This window comes from Puma concolor, chromosome E1 (assembly GCF_028749965.1).
Source record: "Puma concolor isolate L17-30 chromosome E1, mPumCon1.1.hap2, whole genome shotgun sequence".
NCBI lineage: Eukaryota > Metazoa > Chordata > Mammalia > Carnivora > Felidae > Puma > Puma concolor.
The window spans coordinates 15,047,194-15,066,650 of NC_141680.1; the positions used below are offsets into that span (position 1 = coordinate 15,047,194).

General features: G+C 38.3%; 1 protein-coding gene across 2 annotated transcripts in view; it reads left to right on the forward strand.

Annotated features, from left to right (window-relative positions):
* METTL16 (methyltransferase 16, RNA N6-adenosine) overlaps positions 1 to 19,457 on the forward strand; it is an 83,280-nt gene that overhangs the window by 33,865 nt on the left and 29,958 nt on the right. For both annotated transcript variants that reach the window (XM_086686355.1, XM_025917619.2), the window contains 3 exons: positions 2,999 to 3,139; positions 5,035 to 5,150; positions 7,074 to 7,216. In XM_086686355.1, coding sequence (XP_086542481.1) covers positions 2,999 to 3,139; positions 5,035 to 5,150; positions 7,074 to 7,216 — 400 coding nt within the window. The remainder of the gene's footprint in view (positions 1 to 2,998; positions 3,140 to 5,034; positions 5,151 to 7,073; positions 7,217 to 19,457) is intronic.

The window sequence follows — 19,457 nt, forward strand, 5'->3', positions numbered from 1 at the left end:
AGTGCAAGAGGGTTCCCGTTTCTCCACATCCTCTCCAGCATCTATAGTCTCCTGATCACAATCCACTTTCATCCTTGATATTCTTTGATAGGTCTCTCCATTCTCACCGAGAATGTGTATCATTTCCTGTTGGTTTTGTTTCTTTTTTTTTTTTTTTTTTTTTTTTAATTTTTTTTTTCAACGTTTATTTATTTTTTGGGACAGAGAGAGACAGAGCATGAACGGGGGAGGGGCAGAGAGAGAGGGAGACACAGAATCGGAAACAGGCTCCAGGCTCCGAGCCATCAGCCCAGAGCCCGACGCGGGGCTCGAACTCACGGACCGCGAGATCGTGACCTGGCTGAAGTCGGATGCTTAACCGACTGCGCCACCCAGGCGCCCCGGTTTTGTTTCTTAAATATTTCTTCAATTATCTACTTTCTCCATTTCCGCTGCAGCCATCTCAGTCCAAGTCACTGTTCTGTCCCCTGGTCTACAGATTACTTTTTAACTATTCTTCTCATCTACTCTGTTGCCTCTCCATTTCATTCTCCAGAAAGTATGTATAAATCCATACATACTTGGTCACATCTTTATGGCTTTAATGGCTTCTTATTGCTTCTGTGATAAACACCCAATATCCTGACTTAGGCTGTTAAAACATCCATTGTCTGTTCCCTACCCTCTTCTCTGGGCCTCTCTAAGTCTCATCCAGTGTGGTTTTCTTCCTTATTTTCTACAGTTTTGGTCTTTAGTCCTTCTAATAAGGCACCGTGAATGTACACGTTGTTCCCTCTACCTGGAACTTCCCCATCGTCACCTTGTTAGAATCTCACATATACTGTAGTTGTCAACTCCAGCCTTATTTTCTCAAGAAAGCCTTCTCTGACCTTCTAGCATGAGACAAGTTCCTTGATTATAAGCTTTAGAAAACCATGTTTCTTCCTTCAGGGTATTTGTTGTAATTTTTAACACACTTTGACTTGTCTGAATAATGTCTTTCTTGGTCACTAGATTGCAAAGTGCAGAACCTGTTAACTTTTTTTGCTTACTATACTATCCCAAGGCCTAACAAAGTTTCTAGCTTTCTAGTAGGTGTCTGATAATAATTCGTTGAATGTTCATAGATAAATACATCATTCTTTCAACATTCAAAATTCTGAACATCCCATATGAGCTAAGCAGTATGTAAAAATGAGGGGTTTAGCTAATGCTCTGCCCTTTTATGTTCATGGCAGAAGATTGGTTGATGGGTTATAGAAAACTCAAGAGCCTACTTGGTACTAATTTATTTTAATTATGCCCCAAACTGTCTAAAATAACACTTGGGGATATAGGAGGTTAATGGATTTTAGCTCTTCACAAGGGGCGCTCTAGCTGAAATCACATTCATTCTAATTAGGGTTTTATATAAATTCTTCCCCCAGACTCCATCAGTTTGCTCTAATTTTATGATTATACACTTTCCATTTTTATTTATAATTACAAGTGTTATTATCCATTAAAAAATGTCATTCAGCTTTCTGAGGAGACTAGGATGTTAGAATTCAAGTTTTTTAGTCTTAAGAATTGAGCAACTTAATTTTTTTTTGGGGGGGGGTGCAAAAAACAGGTCTTTACCTGTGTTTATTATCCTGGAGGTAGCTGAAGGAAAGTGTACTTTCTTCTTTTTGCTCTTCGCTTTTGAATGAATTGAAGTGTGAAGAGAGAGGCTGTTGTGTGAGAATCAAGGGCCTGGTATCTGGTCCAGATATTTTTTCCTACGGAGCTTCTTAAATTTCCTTACTGTGAATGATTCTGACTTACCAGAATGGCTAGCAGGGACTCAGTAATTGTGGCCTCTGAGAGGAGCATGAGTTCCCTTCACCACCCCTTCCTTTGCTACCTCATACATTCCCAAGGGGGTGTTTGCCCAGTAGCACCAGGGCCAGGATGCTGTTAGGTAAACATGATAGAAAGTATAGCAATCATGGTGACTGTCAAAGGGCTGTTAGTTATGGTCGTGTCTTTTATCAGTCTGTTAGAATACTTCATGAGGAAGCAGTAAGAGACCCTGGGTTGCCTCTGGGTGAGAGGTATCCCTAGCCCCATCTCTTCTGGCCACATCCTTAGAAGACTAGACTGGCACCTAGATGTAGTCCGAGGAAAGCAGGCCTGGAGTGGCCTGGTAGAGGCTGACTGCTATAGGCCTTCAAGATAAACACTGGCTTTTCTTCTCTTGAACATGTGCTTTTGGATCTTACTGGCCAAGATTAGTCAGTGGTCATAAAACAGTATTTGTGGTTAGTATATACATAGTTCAGTTCATGGTTAGGGGATCTACATACAAGTTGAGGACCAAACCCTAGTTGTCTTTGCCTGGAACATTTGCCTTTGAATATCTCCCTTGAAACTGTAGCAGGGGAAGGCAATGATTGGTGTTTTACATCTAGATCAAATGTCTTTCCATGTCATCGCATCTAAGAGATCTAGTTTTTTGTTGTTGTTGTTGTTGTTTGTTTGTTTTTAACTTCTGATTTCCTTCAAGTAACAGCTTACAGATATTTGAGCATTGGTCATTTAAATAATCATAAGAATACCCTGTGTATTTTTTTTTCTGCTTTTGGGGAGTGGGATGTACATTGATTTCTTTTAAGCATTGATTTTAAGAAAATCAAGTTTTGTGTGAGATTTAAAATGAAAAATTGTATAAAGTAAATGAACTTATTTTGACCATTTTTAGTTTATAAGTTTTGTAGTCCTTGATCACCAGCCAGTTGTGTGCACTTCATTACATACAACACACAAAAGAGCAAGGTTTCTGTCCTCCAGGAAATTTGAATCCAATTATGAGGTAAGACTGACACCTGAAATGACTAAAGACCCCAGCAGCTACCGTTTGTGTACGATCAGGTACCAGCTTGGGATTTACACTGTTAAGGTTATAAGAATTCTAAGAAGGGGAAGAATGGTGTTTGGCTTGTTGTTCTCACCTCTGTCTCTGGTGTGTGCAATGTGTTTTGAATTTTCATTATACTAGGTACAGGGGCATCCTGCATTTACCCTTTACTTGGAACAACCTTAAATGGCTGGTATTTCCTTGCAACGGAAGTGGATGATATGTGCTTCAACTATGCAAAGAAAAACGTGGAACAGAATAATTTATCTGATCTTATAAAAGGTTAGCTCTACAGAATAAATACCTCTTTCAAGCACTTGTGTTAACCTGTCTTTATAATTTAATACATCTAATTTTTTGCTTTAACATACAGACTTTGGGGTGCCTGGGTGGCTCAGTTAGTTAAGTGTCCGACTTCAGCTCAGTTTGTGAGTTCGAGACCTACATCGGGCTCTGTGCTGACAGCTCGGATCCTGGAGCCTGTTTCAGTGTCTGTCTTGCTGTCTGTCTCTCTCTCTCTCTGCCCCTACCCCTGCTCATGCTCTCTTTCTCTCTCGAATATTAATAAATGTTAAAAAAATATATTTTTTAATATATAGACTTCGGTAATTCTTAAAAATATGGTACAAAACATTGTAATGGAGTTTACAGCTTTGTTATCAGTATTAATGCAGAAGGAAATATGGTAAATACAGTTGATCCTGTATACACAAAATCCATAATTTTGTGGATTTTATATTTGTGAATTTGCCTGTTTGCTAAATTTGCATACTTGGCGTTATATTTAACCCCCAGATCAATACCTCTGGTACTTTTTATGGTCATTCACAGATCTGTGCAGAGTGGCAAAAATTTTGAGTCACCCAACATACATGTTTCCAGCAGAAGTTGTACAGGGTGCTGATCTGTCTTCTTGTTTCAGCTCTCTGCTGTAAACAGGTGTCATTTTCATAGTCTATGTAGTGCCACATTTTTGGCATTATTGTGTTTTTTTCTTGGCGACTTTGCTGTTTAAACATAGTGTTAAATGCAATCTAGTTGTTATTTAAATACAAGAAGACTGTGATGCACCTTTCAGGAAATACGTGTATTAGATTAAGTCTCATCAGACATGAGTTCTAGTGTTGCGGGCGTGATTTCAGTGTAAATGAATCAGCAGTATATATTAAATAAGGTGTTTTTAAACAGAAACACAAAACAACATTGTATGTTGAGTAGTTGATGAGACTGTTTGACCAGAGGCTTGTTCACAGTTACCTAACCCTAGATATTTCTCTCAGGAGCCATTTGTTCCAATTCAGTATTCACGTTGACTTTATAGACCGTAACTACCATGAATGTTGGGTATCAACTATATATGAAGTGACCTAATCACCAGGATTTTAGAAGAGAAACCCTGCTGTTGATTAAAGTATATCATTTTTTAATTTCAGAATATGGAACTGTGCTACCAATAATCAAGTCCCCTTAGTGACCAGTTACTTTTTAATATTTGTGCTTACTATATATTTAAAGAGCTGTTCATTTTTTCTTTTTTTAATTGAAGAGAATTTATGTCACTTCCTGGAAGAACTAGACTTTTCTCACTAGTGTTAAACATATTATTCTAAGGGGAGATACTAATAATGTGTTCTTCATTTACCCATTCCTGTAGTACACATTACTCCAAAATCTAGCAACTTTAAAACAGTAAATATTTATGTCATGGTTCGTACGGGCCGAAAATTTGGGCATGGCCTAGTTAGGTGGTTCTGTTTCAGTCTTTCATGAGGTTGTAGTCATCTGAAGGATTCACTGGGAGTAGAGATTTGCTTCCAAAAGCCATTCGCTTACATGGCTGTTGATAGGAAGCCTTGGTTCGTTCATGTGGATCTTTCCTCTAGGCCAGTTGACTATCCTTATGGCATATCAGCTGGCTTCTCTTAGTGCAGGTAATTCAAGAAATAGGGCAAGAAAAAGGGCAATTTTTCTTTTATGACATAGCCTCAGGAGTGACACCTTATCACTTCATCACATTCATTTTATTCAATAAAAGTGAGTCACTGGGTGCAGCCTATACTCAAGGAGAGGGATATTAAACTCCACCTCTTAAAGGAACTAGTGTCATAGAATCTGTGGTCATATTTGAAAACTGCCAGTGCATTAAGAGTAGTTAACAGTTCTATATTTTCTCCTAGTGGTAAAAGTACCACAGAAGACGCTCCTGATGGATGCTCTTAAAGAAGAATCTGAGATAATCTATGATTTTTGCATGTGCAACCCACCCTTTTTTGCAAATCAGTTGGAAGCCAAGGTAAAATATCTCCTGCTTTAAAACAATTGAATATTTATCTAAGTTGTTGATGTTTGCAAAGATAAGAGCAAAGAACAACTTTTATTTTGGAGGCTGTATCAGGATGCTTCTGGTATCAAGCACCTGAAGAGTCAATTCAGATTGACTTAATAAAGGAAGTTTATTGGCTTACATATCTGAGAAATCAGTATATTTATGTATATATGAACGTATATATGTTTATATACGTATTATATATATACATAACATATACAAGTATGCATGCCGTAAGTGTAAATTGGATTTTCCAAAGTGAACACTCCTATGGAACCAGCATCCAGATGAAGAAATAGAGTACGACTACCACTACAACTAAATTTCTTTTTATAACAGTTTTATTGATATAATTCACATGCCATACAATTCACTCACTTAAAGGGTAGAATTTAATTATTCTTAGTATATTCACAGAGTTTTGCAGCTATCACTGCAGTCAATTTTAGAACATTTTCCTCACTCCCCAACTCCTCCCTCTGCCACTAAGAAAAACCCCTCTCCATTAGTTACTGTCAGTTTCCCACAGCTCCTACAGTCCTAGGTAACTACCAGTGGACTTCCTGTTTTTATGGATTTGCCTGCTTTGGACATTTCATGTAAATGGAATCATATAATATGTGACTGATTCTTTTCACTAAGCATAATATATTTTCAAGTTTCATCCATATTGTGGCATGTGTCAGTACTTAATTTCTTTTTATTGCCAAATAATATTTCATTGTATGGAAATACCATATTTTCCTTATCTATTGATGGACATTTGGGTTGTCTCTGCTTTTTGGTTGTTACGAATAATGCTACTGTGAGCATGCATGTACAAATGTTTGTGTAGGAGTGGAATTACTGGGTCATATGATCACTGTGTTTAGTTGTTTGAGGAACTGCCAGACTTGTTTTCCAAAGTGGCTGCGCCATTTTACATTCCACCAGCTCCAGTGTGTGAGGCTTCCAATTTCCAGTTTCTCCACGTCCTTGTCAACACTTTTGTCATATGTCCTCTTGATTATAGCCATCATAGTGGGTATGAAGTGGTATAAAGTGATATCCCATCTTGGTTTTGATGTTTATTTTCCCGGTGGCTAATTATGTTGAACATCTTTTCACATGTTTATTGATAACTTGTATATCTTCTTGGGAGAAATGCCAATTCAGATCCTTTACCCATTTAAAAATTGGATTATTTTTTAAATTATTATTGTAAGAATTCTTTATGTATTCTAATCACAAGTCCCTTATTAGATTTATTGTTTGCAGACATTTTCTCCTATTTTGTGGGATGTCTTTTCACTTTCTTGTTGGAATCCTTTGCAGCTCAGAAGTTTAATTTTGAGGAGTCCACTTTCTCTAAGAAACCATTGTGTAGGCCAAGGCCATGAAGATATACTCCTATGTTTTCTTCAAAGAGTTTTATAATTACACCTTTTATATTTAGATCTTTGATCTGTTTGAGTTAATTTTTCAATTTGGTTTGTGGTAGGAGTGGATTAAATATTTAAATTTAAAAAATGAAACCCTAAGAGTACTAGAAGAAAACATGGTAAATATTTATATAATCTTTGGGTGGAATATTTTCTGTGCATGGTACCAAGACAAAACGTAAAAAGTGACAGATTAGGCTATGTAAGAGGGGTAAAATTTTTGTTCGTTTAATCACAAAGATGGAAGGTAAAAGACCTTGGGGAAGAATATTAGTGTGAATGCAGTTGTTTAAGATGTAATATTACAATTACTTTATGATTTTTAAATCCTAGATCTACCGTGATGATTTGGAAACTAAAATTACATCTAAGCATTCTTATTTAGAACTAGATTACAGTCAAAGAGTTAGTCTTATGGTGTAAAAATTTTTCACCAGTTGTTGTTGTTGTTGTTCTTGTTCTTGTGCAGGGAGTAAACTCTCGAAATCCTCGGAGACCTCCACCTAGTTCTGTAAATACAGGAGGTATCACAGAAATCATGGCAGAAGGAGGTGAATTAGAGTTTGTTAAAAGGATCATCCATGACAGTTTACAACTTAAAAAAAGATTAAGGTAAGTTAGTTATTACAACATGGGACTATTTTTTCCCTATGTAATTCTGAAAGAAACAACCTCACTTAGAGGAAATGTAATCACAGTAGCCTGAAGAATAAATAGATAAAAATGGAAATGGTTGCAGATCCTACAATCCGCAAAGACCCTGTTTCTGAGGATGCTCTCGTGGCCTTAATTGATTTGTGTTTCTTGTAATCATCTGCACTACATGGATAGAAAGGAAAATATCGTATGATTGTATTGCTCCCATTGGTACGATACTGTGGTGGAACAAAACTGATTCAAATATGGCTTTTGATTAGAAAACAGATGGGTTCAGATCTGTCCCATGAACCAGAATAAATTTGTTGCCTAGTCCTTGAAGCAATTTATGTTCTTGGAATCAGTCTCCCAAACAATGACAGATGTGAGGACATTGAGCTGTCAAGAACTTAATGAAGGGAAACTGAGATCACTAACCAGTGCCAGAGGAGAGTTAAAGCTGTTCCTTTTTAAAAGCTAATTATTTCGGACAACACGCCTGTCATTAAGCAACATAAGGTACTCGAAAAGTGCTATTTGTCTCGCTTGACTTCTCACTCTGCCAAGTGTTGTTGAAATGATGGATAATGTGGTAGTTCAAAAGTAAAAGGTCTTTTAACCCTAGCATTTAGCTTTGGGATGTAGAGATGATTTTTTAAATTGTGATAAAATATGTATGACATACAATTTATAGGTATAGGTTTTGGTTTTTGTGTGTGTGTGTGTGTTTTTTTTTTTTTTTTTTTAGAGCAAAAGAGAGCTTGTGCAAGTGGGGGAGGTGCAGAGGGAGGAAAAGAATCTTAGTAGATTCCACGCTCAGCGTGGAGCCCAATGTGGGGCTCAGTCCCACCACCCTGTAATCATGACCTGAGCTGAAATCAAGATTCAGATGCTCAACTGACTGAGCCACCCAGACACCCCCAAAACTTACATTTTAACATAAAACTATACATTTTAAAGTGTATAGTTTAGGGGTACCTGGGTGGCTCAGTGGATTGAGAGTCCGACTTGGCTAATGTCATGATCTCAACTCATGGGTTTGAGCTCCACATCAGGCTCTGTTCTGGAACCTGCTTTGGATTTTTGTCTTCCCCCTCTCTCTGCCCCTCCATCACTTGCGCTCTGTCTCTCTCTCTCAAAAATAAACATTAAAAAAAATAAAGTGTATAGTTTAGTAGTGTTAAGTACATTTATATTGTAATGCAGCTAATCTCCAGAACTCTTTCTTGTAAAACTGAAACTCCCTACCCATTAAACTAAACAACAATCCCTCTTTCCCCGCCTTTCACCCCAGTCTCTGGCAAACAGCATTCTTTGTCTCTATGAATTTGACTATTGTAGGGACTTTGTATAGTATTTGTCCTTTTGTGACTGGCTTCTTTCACTTAGCATAATGTCCTCAATGTTCATCCATGTTATAGCATGTGTCACAATTTCCTTCCTTTTTAAGGCTGAATAATATTGATATTCCATTGTATAGTGTATATACCACATTGTTTTTTTTTTTTTAATTTTTTTTTTTAACGTTTATTTATTTTTGAGACAGAGAGAAACAGAGCATGAATGGGGGAGGGTCAGAGAGAGGGAGACACAGAATCCGAAACAGGCTCCAGGCTCTGAGCTGTCAGCACAGAGCCCGACGCGGGGCTCGAACCCACGGACCGTGAGATCATGACCTGAGCCGAAGTCGGCCGCTTAACCGACTGAGCCAGCCAGGCGCCCCTATACCACATTGTTTATTCATTTATCTGGTGATGGGCACTTGGGTTGTTTCTCTCTTTTATCTATTGTGAATAATGACGGTATGAACACAGGTGTGCAAGTATCTCGTAAGACCCTGCTTATAATTCTTTTGGGTATAAACCCAGAGTGAAATTGCTGAATAAGGAAGACTTTTTTTCTCCTTCTTTTGGATTTATATGTGTTTAATGCTGCTTATCTTAGTAAAAGGCCAATTCCAAAACCAATGGATATCTTAATTTTTTAAATGTGAGTTTATAGATTTGTGGAAAGCGACTGGATTTTTGGGTGGTCTGCCTCTCAGAGGATTTATTTATACCTTGTTGAAGCCAAAGGTTAATAAGTTTCTGCTTTAAATTGATTTGTTCAAAGACAGATTAGGGTATAAAGAAGAAAGTGACTTAAGTTACACTGAGCATTGGGAAGAGTCTGAATGAGTAAAGTAAACTTAAGGTAACAGAGCACTGAAACTTATGAAAAGAGGTACACAGGGCCATGTAGCCATTTCAGAATCTGTCAGCTTTTGAGGGGATGGGAGCCAACCAGGAAAATGAGGAAAGTTGTTTTCAGTAGGTCTGTTACTGAAGTCCCACGTGAACTACAAAAATATGTTTTATAGGAACACCATTCTAAGAGAAATTGATCAATATGTTCCAGATCTGCCTATACCTGGTTCTGGCTGCCCCCCGATTGAATGAAAGGTACACATTTGCTAAGAAGGATAAATTGCAAGAGTTCATCATACTTCTGGAGAGCTGACCATTTTGAGCTTGGTATCACAGATGGGAAACATTACCCATTTATGATTGATTTGAAAATAGGGTTCAGCAATCCTGTCCACTCTGTTAGGATTCATGCAGATTGAGAGGGATAATTAGGAAGAGAAGAACTCATTTTTACTGAAAAGAGAATAAAGCAGTATGTTTTGAGAGTATTGCTCATAAATCTTGTTTATAATATCACATTGTTCCATTTTGACTTTTCATTTGTACATAGTACCAGTTCATGTCCTCCTACATATTTTTATAGTTGACATAATGTTTAAACCACTATGCAACTCTGAAAACTGTACGCACATATACCTTGGATATACTGTGGGTTCAGTTCTAGACCACCGCAGTGAAGTGAATATCGTGATATTAAGCAAGTCAAATGAATTGTTTGGTTTCCTGGTACATATAAAAGTTACATGCATGTACAGCTATACTACAGTAAATGTTCAGCAGCATTATATTATATATTTTAAAAATGTATATACCTTAATTAAAAAATACTTGAATGCTAAAAAATGCTGACTATGTGGGCATTTTCCCTCAACATCAGTGAGTTGTAATGTCTCTGCTGGTGGGGGCGATCTCAGTGTTGATGGCCACTGACTGTTGGTGGCTGAAGCTGGGGTGCTGTGTCAATTTCTTTAAATAAGAACAATGAAGTTTGCTGCATCAACTGACTCTTTCAAACAGTTTCTCTGTAGCATGTGATGCTGTCTGAAAACATTCCACTCACAGCAGACTTCTAAAATTGGAGTCAGTTCTCTCAAACCCTACTTCTGCTTACATACTAAGTTTATGGAATATTCTAAATCCTTTGTTGTCATTTCAACAGTCTTCACAGCATCTTCCCCAGAAGTAGATTCCATCTCAAGAAACTACTTTCTTTACTCATCCACAAGAAGCATCTCCTCATCCATTCAAGGGTCATTTATGAGATTGCAGCAACTGAGTCCCATCTTCAAGTTCTACTTCTAATTCTGGTTCTTTTGCTGTTTCCACCACAACTTTGGCTACTTTCTCCACTGAAGTCTGGAACTCCTTAAAGTCATTCATGCAGGATGGAATCAACTTCTTTCCAAACTTCTGTTAATGTTGATATTGCGACCTCTTCCCGTGAATCCCAAATGTTCTTAGTGGCATCTGGAATGGTGAATCCTTTCCAGAAGGTTTTCTTTCTTTAAAAAAAAAAAAAAAATTTAAGTTTATTAATTTTGAGAGAGACAAAGCAAATGAGTGGGGGAGGAGCAGAGGGAGAAACCCAAGCAGGCTCTGCACTTGTCAGCACAGAGCCTGATGCAGGGCTTGAACTCATGAAATGCGAGATCATGACCTGAGCCGAAACCAAGAGTCAGATCCTTAACCAACTGAGCCACCCAGGCTCCCCCAGAAGGTTTTCAATATACTTTGCCCAGCTCCATGAGAGGAATCACTGTCTGTGGCAGCTATAGCCTTATGAAAGGTATTTTCTTAAATGTAAGGTTTGAAAGTCCTTAATACTTCTTGGTCCATGGGCTCCAGAATGGATGTTATGTTAGTAGGCATGAAAACATTTATCTCATTGTGTGTCTCCATCAGGGCTCTTGGATGATGAGGTGCATTGTCAGTGAGCAGCAGGATTTTGAAAGGAATCTTTTTTTTCTGAGCAGTAGGTCTCAACAGTGGGGTTAAAATAGTAAACTATGTTATAAACATTGTGCCGTCATCCAGGCTTTGGTCCATTTATAGAGCTCAAACAGGATAAATTTAGCATAATTCTTAAGGGCCGTAGGATTTTCTGAATGTTCAGTGAGCATTGGCTTCAACTTAAATCACCAGCTGCATTAGCCCCTGACAAGAGGATCAGCCTGTCCTTTAAAGCTCTCTAGCTATGAAAGTCCTAGATGATATCTTGTTTCAATATAAGGCTGTTTCATCTACATGGAAATCTGTTGTCTAATGTAGCCACCTTCATTCATTATGTTAGCTAGATCTTCAGGATAACTTGCTGCCGCTTCTGCATCAACACTTGGCTGCTTCACCTTACAGTTGTGTGTTATGGGGATGGCTTCTTTCCTTAAACCTCGTGAAGGAGCCTCTGCTAGCTTCAGGCTTTGCTTCTGCAGCTTCATTACCTTTCTCAACCTTCATAGAATTGAAGAGAAATTCTGGATTAGTTCTGGATTAGCCTTTGGCTTAGGGGAATGTTGCGGCTGGTGTGATCTTCTGTCCCGACCACTAAAACTCTCTCTCTGTCAGCAGTAACACTGTTTGCTTTCTTATTATTCATGAGTTCACTTGAGTAGCACTTCTGGTTTCCTTCAAGAACTTGTTTTTACAACTTGGCTGACAGTCACAGAAGGCCTAGCTTTTGGCCTGTCTTGGCTTTCGACAGGCTTTCTTCACTAAGCTTAATCATCTCTAGCTTTTGATTTACAGTGAGAGATGTGGACCCTCCTTTCACTGGAACACTTAGAGACCCTTGTTAGGGTTATTAATTAGCCTAATTTCGATATCGTAGTGTCTCAGGGAATAGGAAGGAGAGGGAAAGAGACAGGGGAACAGTGGTTGGTGGAACAGTCAGAGCACACACAAGTTACTGGTTAAGTTCACCATCTTACATGGGTGCGACTCGTGGCACCTCAGAACAGTTACAGTAGTACCAACACAGATCATCATGGCAAATACTGTAATAATGAAAAAGTTTGAAATATTGGGAGAACTCCCAAAAAGTGACAGAGAGACACAAAATGAGCGCTGGTGGTTGAAAAAATGATGCCAATAGAGTTGCTCAATGCAGGATTGCCACAAACTTCAATTTGTAAAAAAAAAAAAAAAACACAGTTGTCTATGAAGTGCAGTAAAGGGAGGCATGCTAAAATGAGGTGTACTTGTATTTTGAAGCTCTGAAAAATAAGGGATTAAAAACAAGTATTTTAACCCTACCATCTGCTTCTTACCCATCTAGAATTTTTTTCTTATTCCTGAAAAAGTGTAGGAACTCAGCAGGGTTTTTAACATTATGGAGTTAAATTTGTTGCACTCATCTCCGTGATGGCACTCAAGATGCCTCACCTCCCTGTTACGATTCATGCCTCACCTAAGTCATGCACAGCAGCACCTGCATGCATGTGTTTTATTTTGTATCTTAAAGGATTTTGCAGCTGGGATGCCTTTGGGAGGTAAAGGTATCCAGTATCTTAGTTTTACAGATTAGAAACTTGGGACCCAGATATCCTGATTTCTAGTCTAGTAGCCTGCAACATATGCAGTCCTAGCGTACAGTTGGACTTCTAAGTAGACAGCCTTTTTGTTGTTGATGAAGTTGCAAATGCTTTTCAGCCTTACCTTTCATTTTTGTGCCTGTGACTTAAGCTTACTTAATACCATTGTCTTTTGGGGGTGCCTGCGTGGCTCAGTTGGCTAAGTGGCCACTTCAGCTGAGGCCATGATGTCTCGGTTCGTGAGTTTAGGCCCTGCGTTGGGCTCTGTGCTGACAGCTCAGAGCCTGGAGCCTCCTTCGGATTCTGTTTCCCTCTTTCTCTACCCCTCTCCCACTTGCTCTGTCTCTCAAAAATAAATGAAACGTTAAAAAGAAAATTAAAAAAAAAGAGCACTGTCTTTTTTAGAGACTCACCCAACCTTCTAAATAGATCAGTCGATATATTTGCAGATCTATTTATAATCAGTTTCACTTAATCAAACTCCTTATGACCTGAATTTCAGTCTTGTAATTCATTGCTTATTAGGTCTGTAGTTCATTCCTTTTATGGCAATTATTTTATGATTTTTCAGGAGTCAGAGATCTGTATCTCACAAAGTTCCAACTTAATACTGGTTTCACCACTTTTCCTCTTCATGCTTTTTCCTTTCTGTTCCCTACTCCCTGCCAGATGATGGATACTTCCTGGGTTTGTATATACAGTCCGTATATTTGGTGATGGGCAACAAATTGAATAATCTGTGCCTTTTTTTTTTTTTTAAGTTTATTTATTTATTTTGAGAGAGAAAGAATGTGAGGTGGGGATAGGCGGAGAGAGGGGGAGAGAATCTTAAGCAGCCTCCATGCTGCGGCACAGAGTCCGACGCAGTGCCCGAACCCATGAAACTGTGAGACCATGACCTGAGCTCTTATCAGGAGTCAGATGCCCAACCACTTGAGCCACCCAGGCACCCCTGTGCCTTTTGAATGTGATTCTTTAATCACATTCTTAATCACCAAACGTAAACTTCGTTTTTTATTGGTAAATGGGATAATAATAGCTACTTTAGATCTCATATTAAATAGGATCATTTTAACTCGACTGTTCCAGGAGTTCAGTAGATTTACATGCTGGTCCACTATGTTGAAAGAAAATGTTACAAATAACTTTGTTACGTTTTTTTAATAAAAAGCCCCTCCCCGTCCCCTTCTTTTTTTTTTTTTAAAGTAGATGCTAGTATAGTTATGGGGTACTATAAATAATAATTGCAGGGTACAATTGTAGATTTTATCCCTGAGCCTTTAGTTAATTCTCCAGCTGAAAGACTCCCAACTTTGGAGATAATACCTCCTATAGCTGTTCAGAGAATGAAGAGAAATTACATATGAATATACATGTAGACTGAAGTGCTATCTAAATGTTAGATGTTCCTATTATTTGTGATTTTATCTCTTAAACAATATAATCACACAGAAAATTAGCAAATGGAGAAAACATTGATCTCAGCACTTTGATGCAACTATTAGCTTATTTTGGGTGCATTTCCTACCAGTTCCCCCTTTTTTTTATTCCCGTGGTTATAATCATAAATACCACTAATTTTGTTTTCTGCTCTTGATTTTTTTTCATTCCTGTGTTTCTTTGTGGCTAATGGTATGTGCATAGCAGTAATTTTAAATAGCTTGACAACAGTCCACAATTAACTAATTCCTTATTATTGGGCACTATATTCTTTTTTTCAGTGTTACAAAGAACATACCACTTCTCATTTGTTACTGAACCTCCACAGATACATCTAATGAATCTGTAACGTGGGTGGCTATCTTTGACCTCTGATTTCATCTTTGATTAGGACCCATCATAGGGTTGCCGATCAGTAAAAGGGTTTCTTGGGTGTCATTAGAAAGAAATGTACCCCTTGCTCCAGTGTACCAACTCACTACACAGATAAAGAATGTAGGGATGTATTGGGGATCAGATAATATACCAGCCTGTTCTCCGGTAGAAGACGATTTTCTCAGTTAAAAACCTAAAATGTATGTCTTAGTTTTGAGCTCCACAGGAAGTAGGTACTGGTATTTTGATTTTTTACTTCCTGCTAAAGTAAGAAGATAGAGAATTAAGCAGCCTGAAAGATAAGGGGCTACTTTTTTTTAATGAATTAGATTATGTGCTTCTCATAACCTTAGTTTAGGTATCATGCATACATGCGTAGTTACATTCTCTTTCAAGTTTTAAGGGGGCAGAGCCTCATTGATTGGTGACTACTCTAAGGTCTTAGGGAGAAAAGGTTGAATCCAGTGGTTCATGCTGTGACAAGCTAGCTGTGTCAGCTTTCATAGCATATCTACCTATAATAGGTAGACACTGCTTAGTGCTTAGTGCTACTTTCAGTAGTCGAAGTAGAGAGTTGTTAAAATCAACAAGCATGTATTTTTAGTACATCAGGCAGTTATAAAAAGGAATACCAAAGAATGAAAAGCCTTGGTCCCACTACCTTGGAGAATCTTATTGCAGTGTTTCTTGTACTTGTAAAAATGTATGTGAATCATTAAAGCTACTTTTTAAGAAGAACGGAAGATAAAAGTTTATTTTTAGTCATGTAGATTTGTAATGTGTGGTAGTTTAAATGATAAATTTTGAGATCAGGTGGACATTAGGGCTGTTCTGCATGTCGAGGGGCATTTATTCTGGTAATTCAATATAGGCAGCGAAATGTTAGGTTCCACAACTAGGGAAATTTTTAGACTATGCTCATGTCCACTTTACATGCCAAACTTCTGCTTCTGTCTGTTTTTCTGTATTACGCTTTAGTTTAAGCTTTGGTGTTTTAAAAAGGTTTTTTTTTGTTTTTTTTTGTTTTTTTAATTTTTTTTTTTCAACGTTTATTTATTTTTGGGACAGAGAGAGACAGAGCATGAACGGGGGAGGGGCAGAGAGAGAGGGAGACACAGAATCGGAAACAGGCTCCAGGCTCTGAGCCATCAGCCCAGAGCCTGACGCGGGGCTCGAACTCACGGAGCGCGAGATCGTGACCTGGCTGAAGTCGGACGCTTAACCGACTGCGCCACCCAGGCGCCCCTAAAAAGTTTTAAAATAACCAGTCCCCACTAAAAAGAACCAGTAGGGGCGCCTGGGTGGTTCAGTTGGTTCAGCATCTGACTTCAGCTCAGGTCGTGATCTCATGATTTGTGAGTTCAAGCCCTGCATCAGGCTGTGTGTTGACAGTTCAGGGCATGGAGCCCCTGCCTTGGATTCTGTGTCTCCCTCTCTCTCTGCCCCTCCCCATTCATGTTCGCTCACACAGTCTCTCCCTCTCTCTCTCTCTCTCTCTCTCTCTCTCAAAAGTAAATAAACATTAAAAAAATGTTTTTAGGGGCGCCTGGGTGGCGCAGTCGGTTAGGCGTCCGACTTCAGCCAGGTCACGATCTCGCAGTCCGTGAGTTCGAGCCCTGCGTCAGGCTCTGGGCTGATGGCTCAGAGCCTGGAGCCTGTTTCCGATTCTGTGTCTCCCTCTCTCTCTGCCCCTCCCCCGTTCATGCTCTGTCTCTCTCTGTCCCAAAAATAAATAAACGTTGAAAAAAAAAAATTAAAAAAAAAATGTTTTTAACAAAAAACATAAATAAAAAGAACCAGGCGCCTTGGAGAAATGGGTGATTCCACTGCTAGGTAAGTATAAGTTTAAGAAGAGCCTGGAATATTTTATGGTATCAAAAAGTAAGGGAGTGTTCAAAAAATGACCTGTCAGAAGCATACAAGAGGTAGCCCAAGCCAAATCTGAGACAATATGATTTCAAAATAAATAATGATAATAATTGATTTTAACCTATTAAATAAAATAAGCAAATGAAATACATAAAGGGGATAGAGGAAAAGTTCTTTGTCACAGTATCCCAACTAGTACATGCAGAAGGAACAATAAAGTGAGAAAAATCACCATTTTGTCATCATTATTATAATAATTGATTCATGGAAAATCAACAATGGAAAATTTGAGGAGGGACAGGATGTTAACAATTTCAGAGTATCTCCCCACAGATGACTTAACAATCACAAAGAAATAACGGTAACATTATAGTAGAGAAGCCTGGGGGACCCCGCCTTAAGCAGGTAATCACCTTCTGATGTGCTGCACCCAGGACACTACAGCACCCTGTGTTCTTCATGCCCAGCGTGTATAACTTGAACCTAACTCTGAGGAAACTCCAGACAAACCAATTGGAGGGGTTTTGTAAAACATTTCTTCAGAAATAGAAGGGTCATGAAAGTTACAAAAACAAACAAAAAAAGGGCTGAGGAACTGTTGCGGATTGAAGGAGACTAAAGAGACTTGACACGTAAATGAAATGCAGATCTTAGATCTTGCATCAGGGGAGAAAATTGCCATGAAGGACATTATTGGGATAATTGGTGAAATTTGAAAATGGACTGTATTCCAGATAATAGTATTGTATGAGTGTTAAATTTTCTCAATTTGATAATTGTTCTGTAGTTATGAAGGAGAAGGTCCTTGTTTTTAAAATGTGCATGCCAAAATATTAAGGGTTAAAGGGGCATGATGATGACTGTAGCCAACACTCAAATATTGAAAACAAAACTAAACACACATACAGAACAAGCAAATGGAGGAAATGTTGATTGATGAATCTGGGTGAAGAGTATACTGGAATCATTTGTACTAATTTTGCAACTCTTCTGTATGTTTGAAATTATTTCAGAATACTTTTTCTTGAAGCTGCTATCTCAGAGGAATTACTAAATGTTGTAATGAGTACAGTGTTACTTGCATCATTAAAATAGTATAATGGGTTCAAAGTCTCCTGGGTAGCTAGATCTTCCTTTTGTTCATCTTTTTTCTACTTGCATTTTGATTAGTTGTCACAAGATGTTTGTGAGAGTAGCTAGGATCTGATGGGTAGGCATTTCTTAAAGTGAAGTCAGCTTAGAATTTTTTTTAATACATGCTATAACTTTGTCCTATAAGAAATATAAGTGTTTCAGGAAACAGTTAAGTATACTGATGAGATTAAATCTTAGATTCACAAGTCTAGTATTCAGTTTACAGCAAGGGTTAAAAGAAATATGTACTTTGCCAAGTGTATGTTAACTACCGATGACATATTTAACCATAACAAGCCTTACTTATCTAAATATTTGCTTCCCTTCATCTCCTGAGGAAATTTAGAATATCTTTGATTTGTCTCTGTTCTGGACTGTTTCTTGGTTTCTGGTGACTCTGATCTACAGGAATGGTAACCTTAAAGGAAAGGTCTTCACCTATTTTATACTGTTACTATTTGAGCACTAATTGCTCTTAATTTCTTTTTTTGTATCTTGTTCCTAAAATACCAAAGGCTTTTAATTCCTGGTTAATGATTTCTCCATTTATATACTGTCTTCTTAAAGGGAGCATATTGTTTTTATCCTAAACATTTTAAATTTTTTTTTCAACGTTTATTTATTTTTGGGACAGAGAGAGACAGAGCATGAACGGGGGAGGGGCAGAGAGAGAGGGAGACACAGAATCGGAAACAGGCCAGGCTCTGAGCCATCAGCCCAGAGCCCGACGCGGGGCTCGAACTCACGGAGCGCGAGATCGTGACCTGGCTGAAGTCGGACGCTTAACCGACTGCGCCACCCAGGCGCCCCGTGTCCTAAACATTTTAAAACCACCAAATGGAATTGATTGTGCTTTAAGTAAATTTACCCAGGTTTGTTTAAAGTGGTTTAGGTAAAACAATTATTTCTTTGTATTTTCAAAGGGGAAAATGATTGACTAAACAAAATAGGGGCAGTCACCTGTTGTTGAGCCCACAAATAATGAAAACAAAATAGTAGTGCATACTATTTCTAGAGCAGTATAATGGTATTTCTCATACTTCTGTAAACATTAAGATTTTCATTTATATTATTTAATGTATTAAGTTGGAACCATATGAAATGGCCACTGTATTTATGATACAAACCCGGATACAAAAACATTCTGTGCCTGCATTTATATCAAAGTCTAAAGAGGCAAAATTATTAAGACAGAATGACCAGGGGTCACTGGAGGCTGGGGTAGGATGGGAGAAGACTGCAAAGGGGCACAAGGGGACTATTTAGGGTGCTGTAAATGTTCTATATCTTTTTTTAAAAAAATTTTATGTTTATTCATTTTTGAAAGACAGAGAGAGACAGAGCACAAGCAGGGGTGGGGTGGAGAGAGAAGGAGACACAGAATCTGAAACAGGCTCCAGGCTCTGAGCTGTCAGCACAGAGCCTGACACGGGGCTCGAACTCACAAACCGCGAGATCAAGACCTGAGCTGAAGTCAGACGCTCAACTGACTGAGCCACCCAGGCGCCCCTAAATGTTCTATATCTTGATTGTGATGGTGGTATTATACGCATTTGTCAAAATTCACTGAACTACATACTTAAAATTAGATTTTAAAAAAGGCGTGCCTGTGGGAATGCAAGCTGGTGCAGCCACTCTGGAAAAGTTTGGAGGTTCCTCAAAAAATTAATAATAGAACTATCCTAG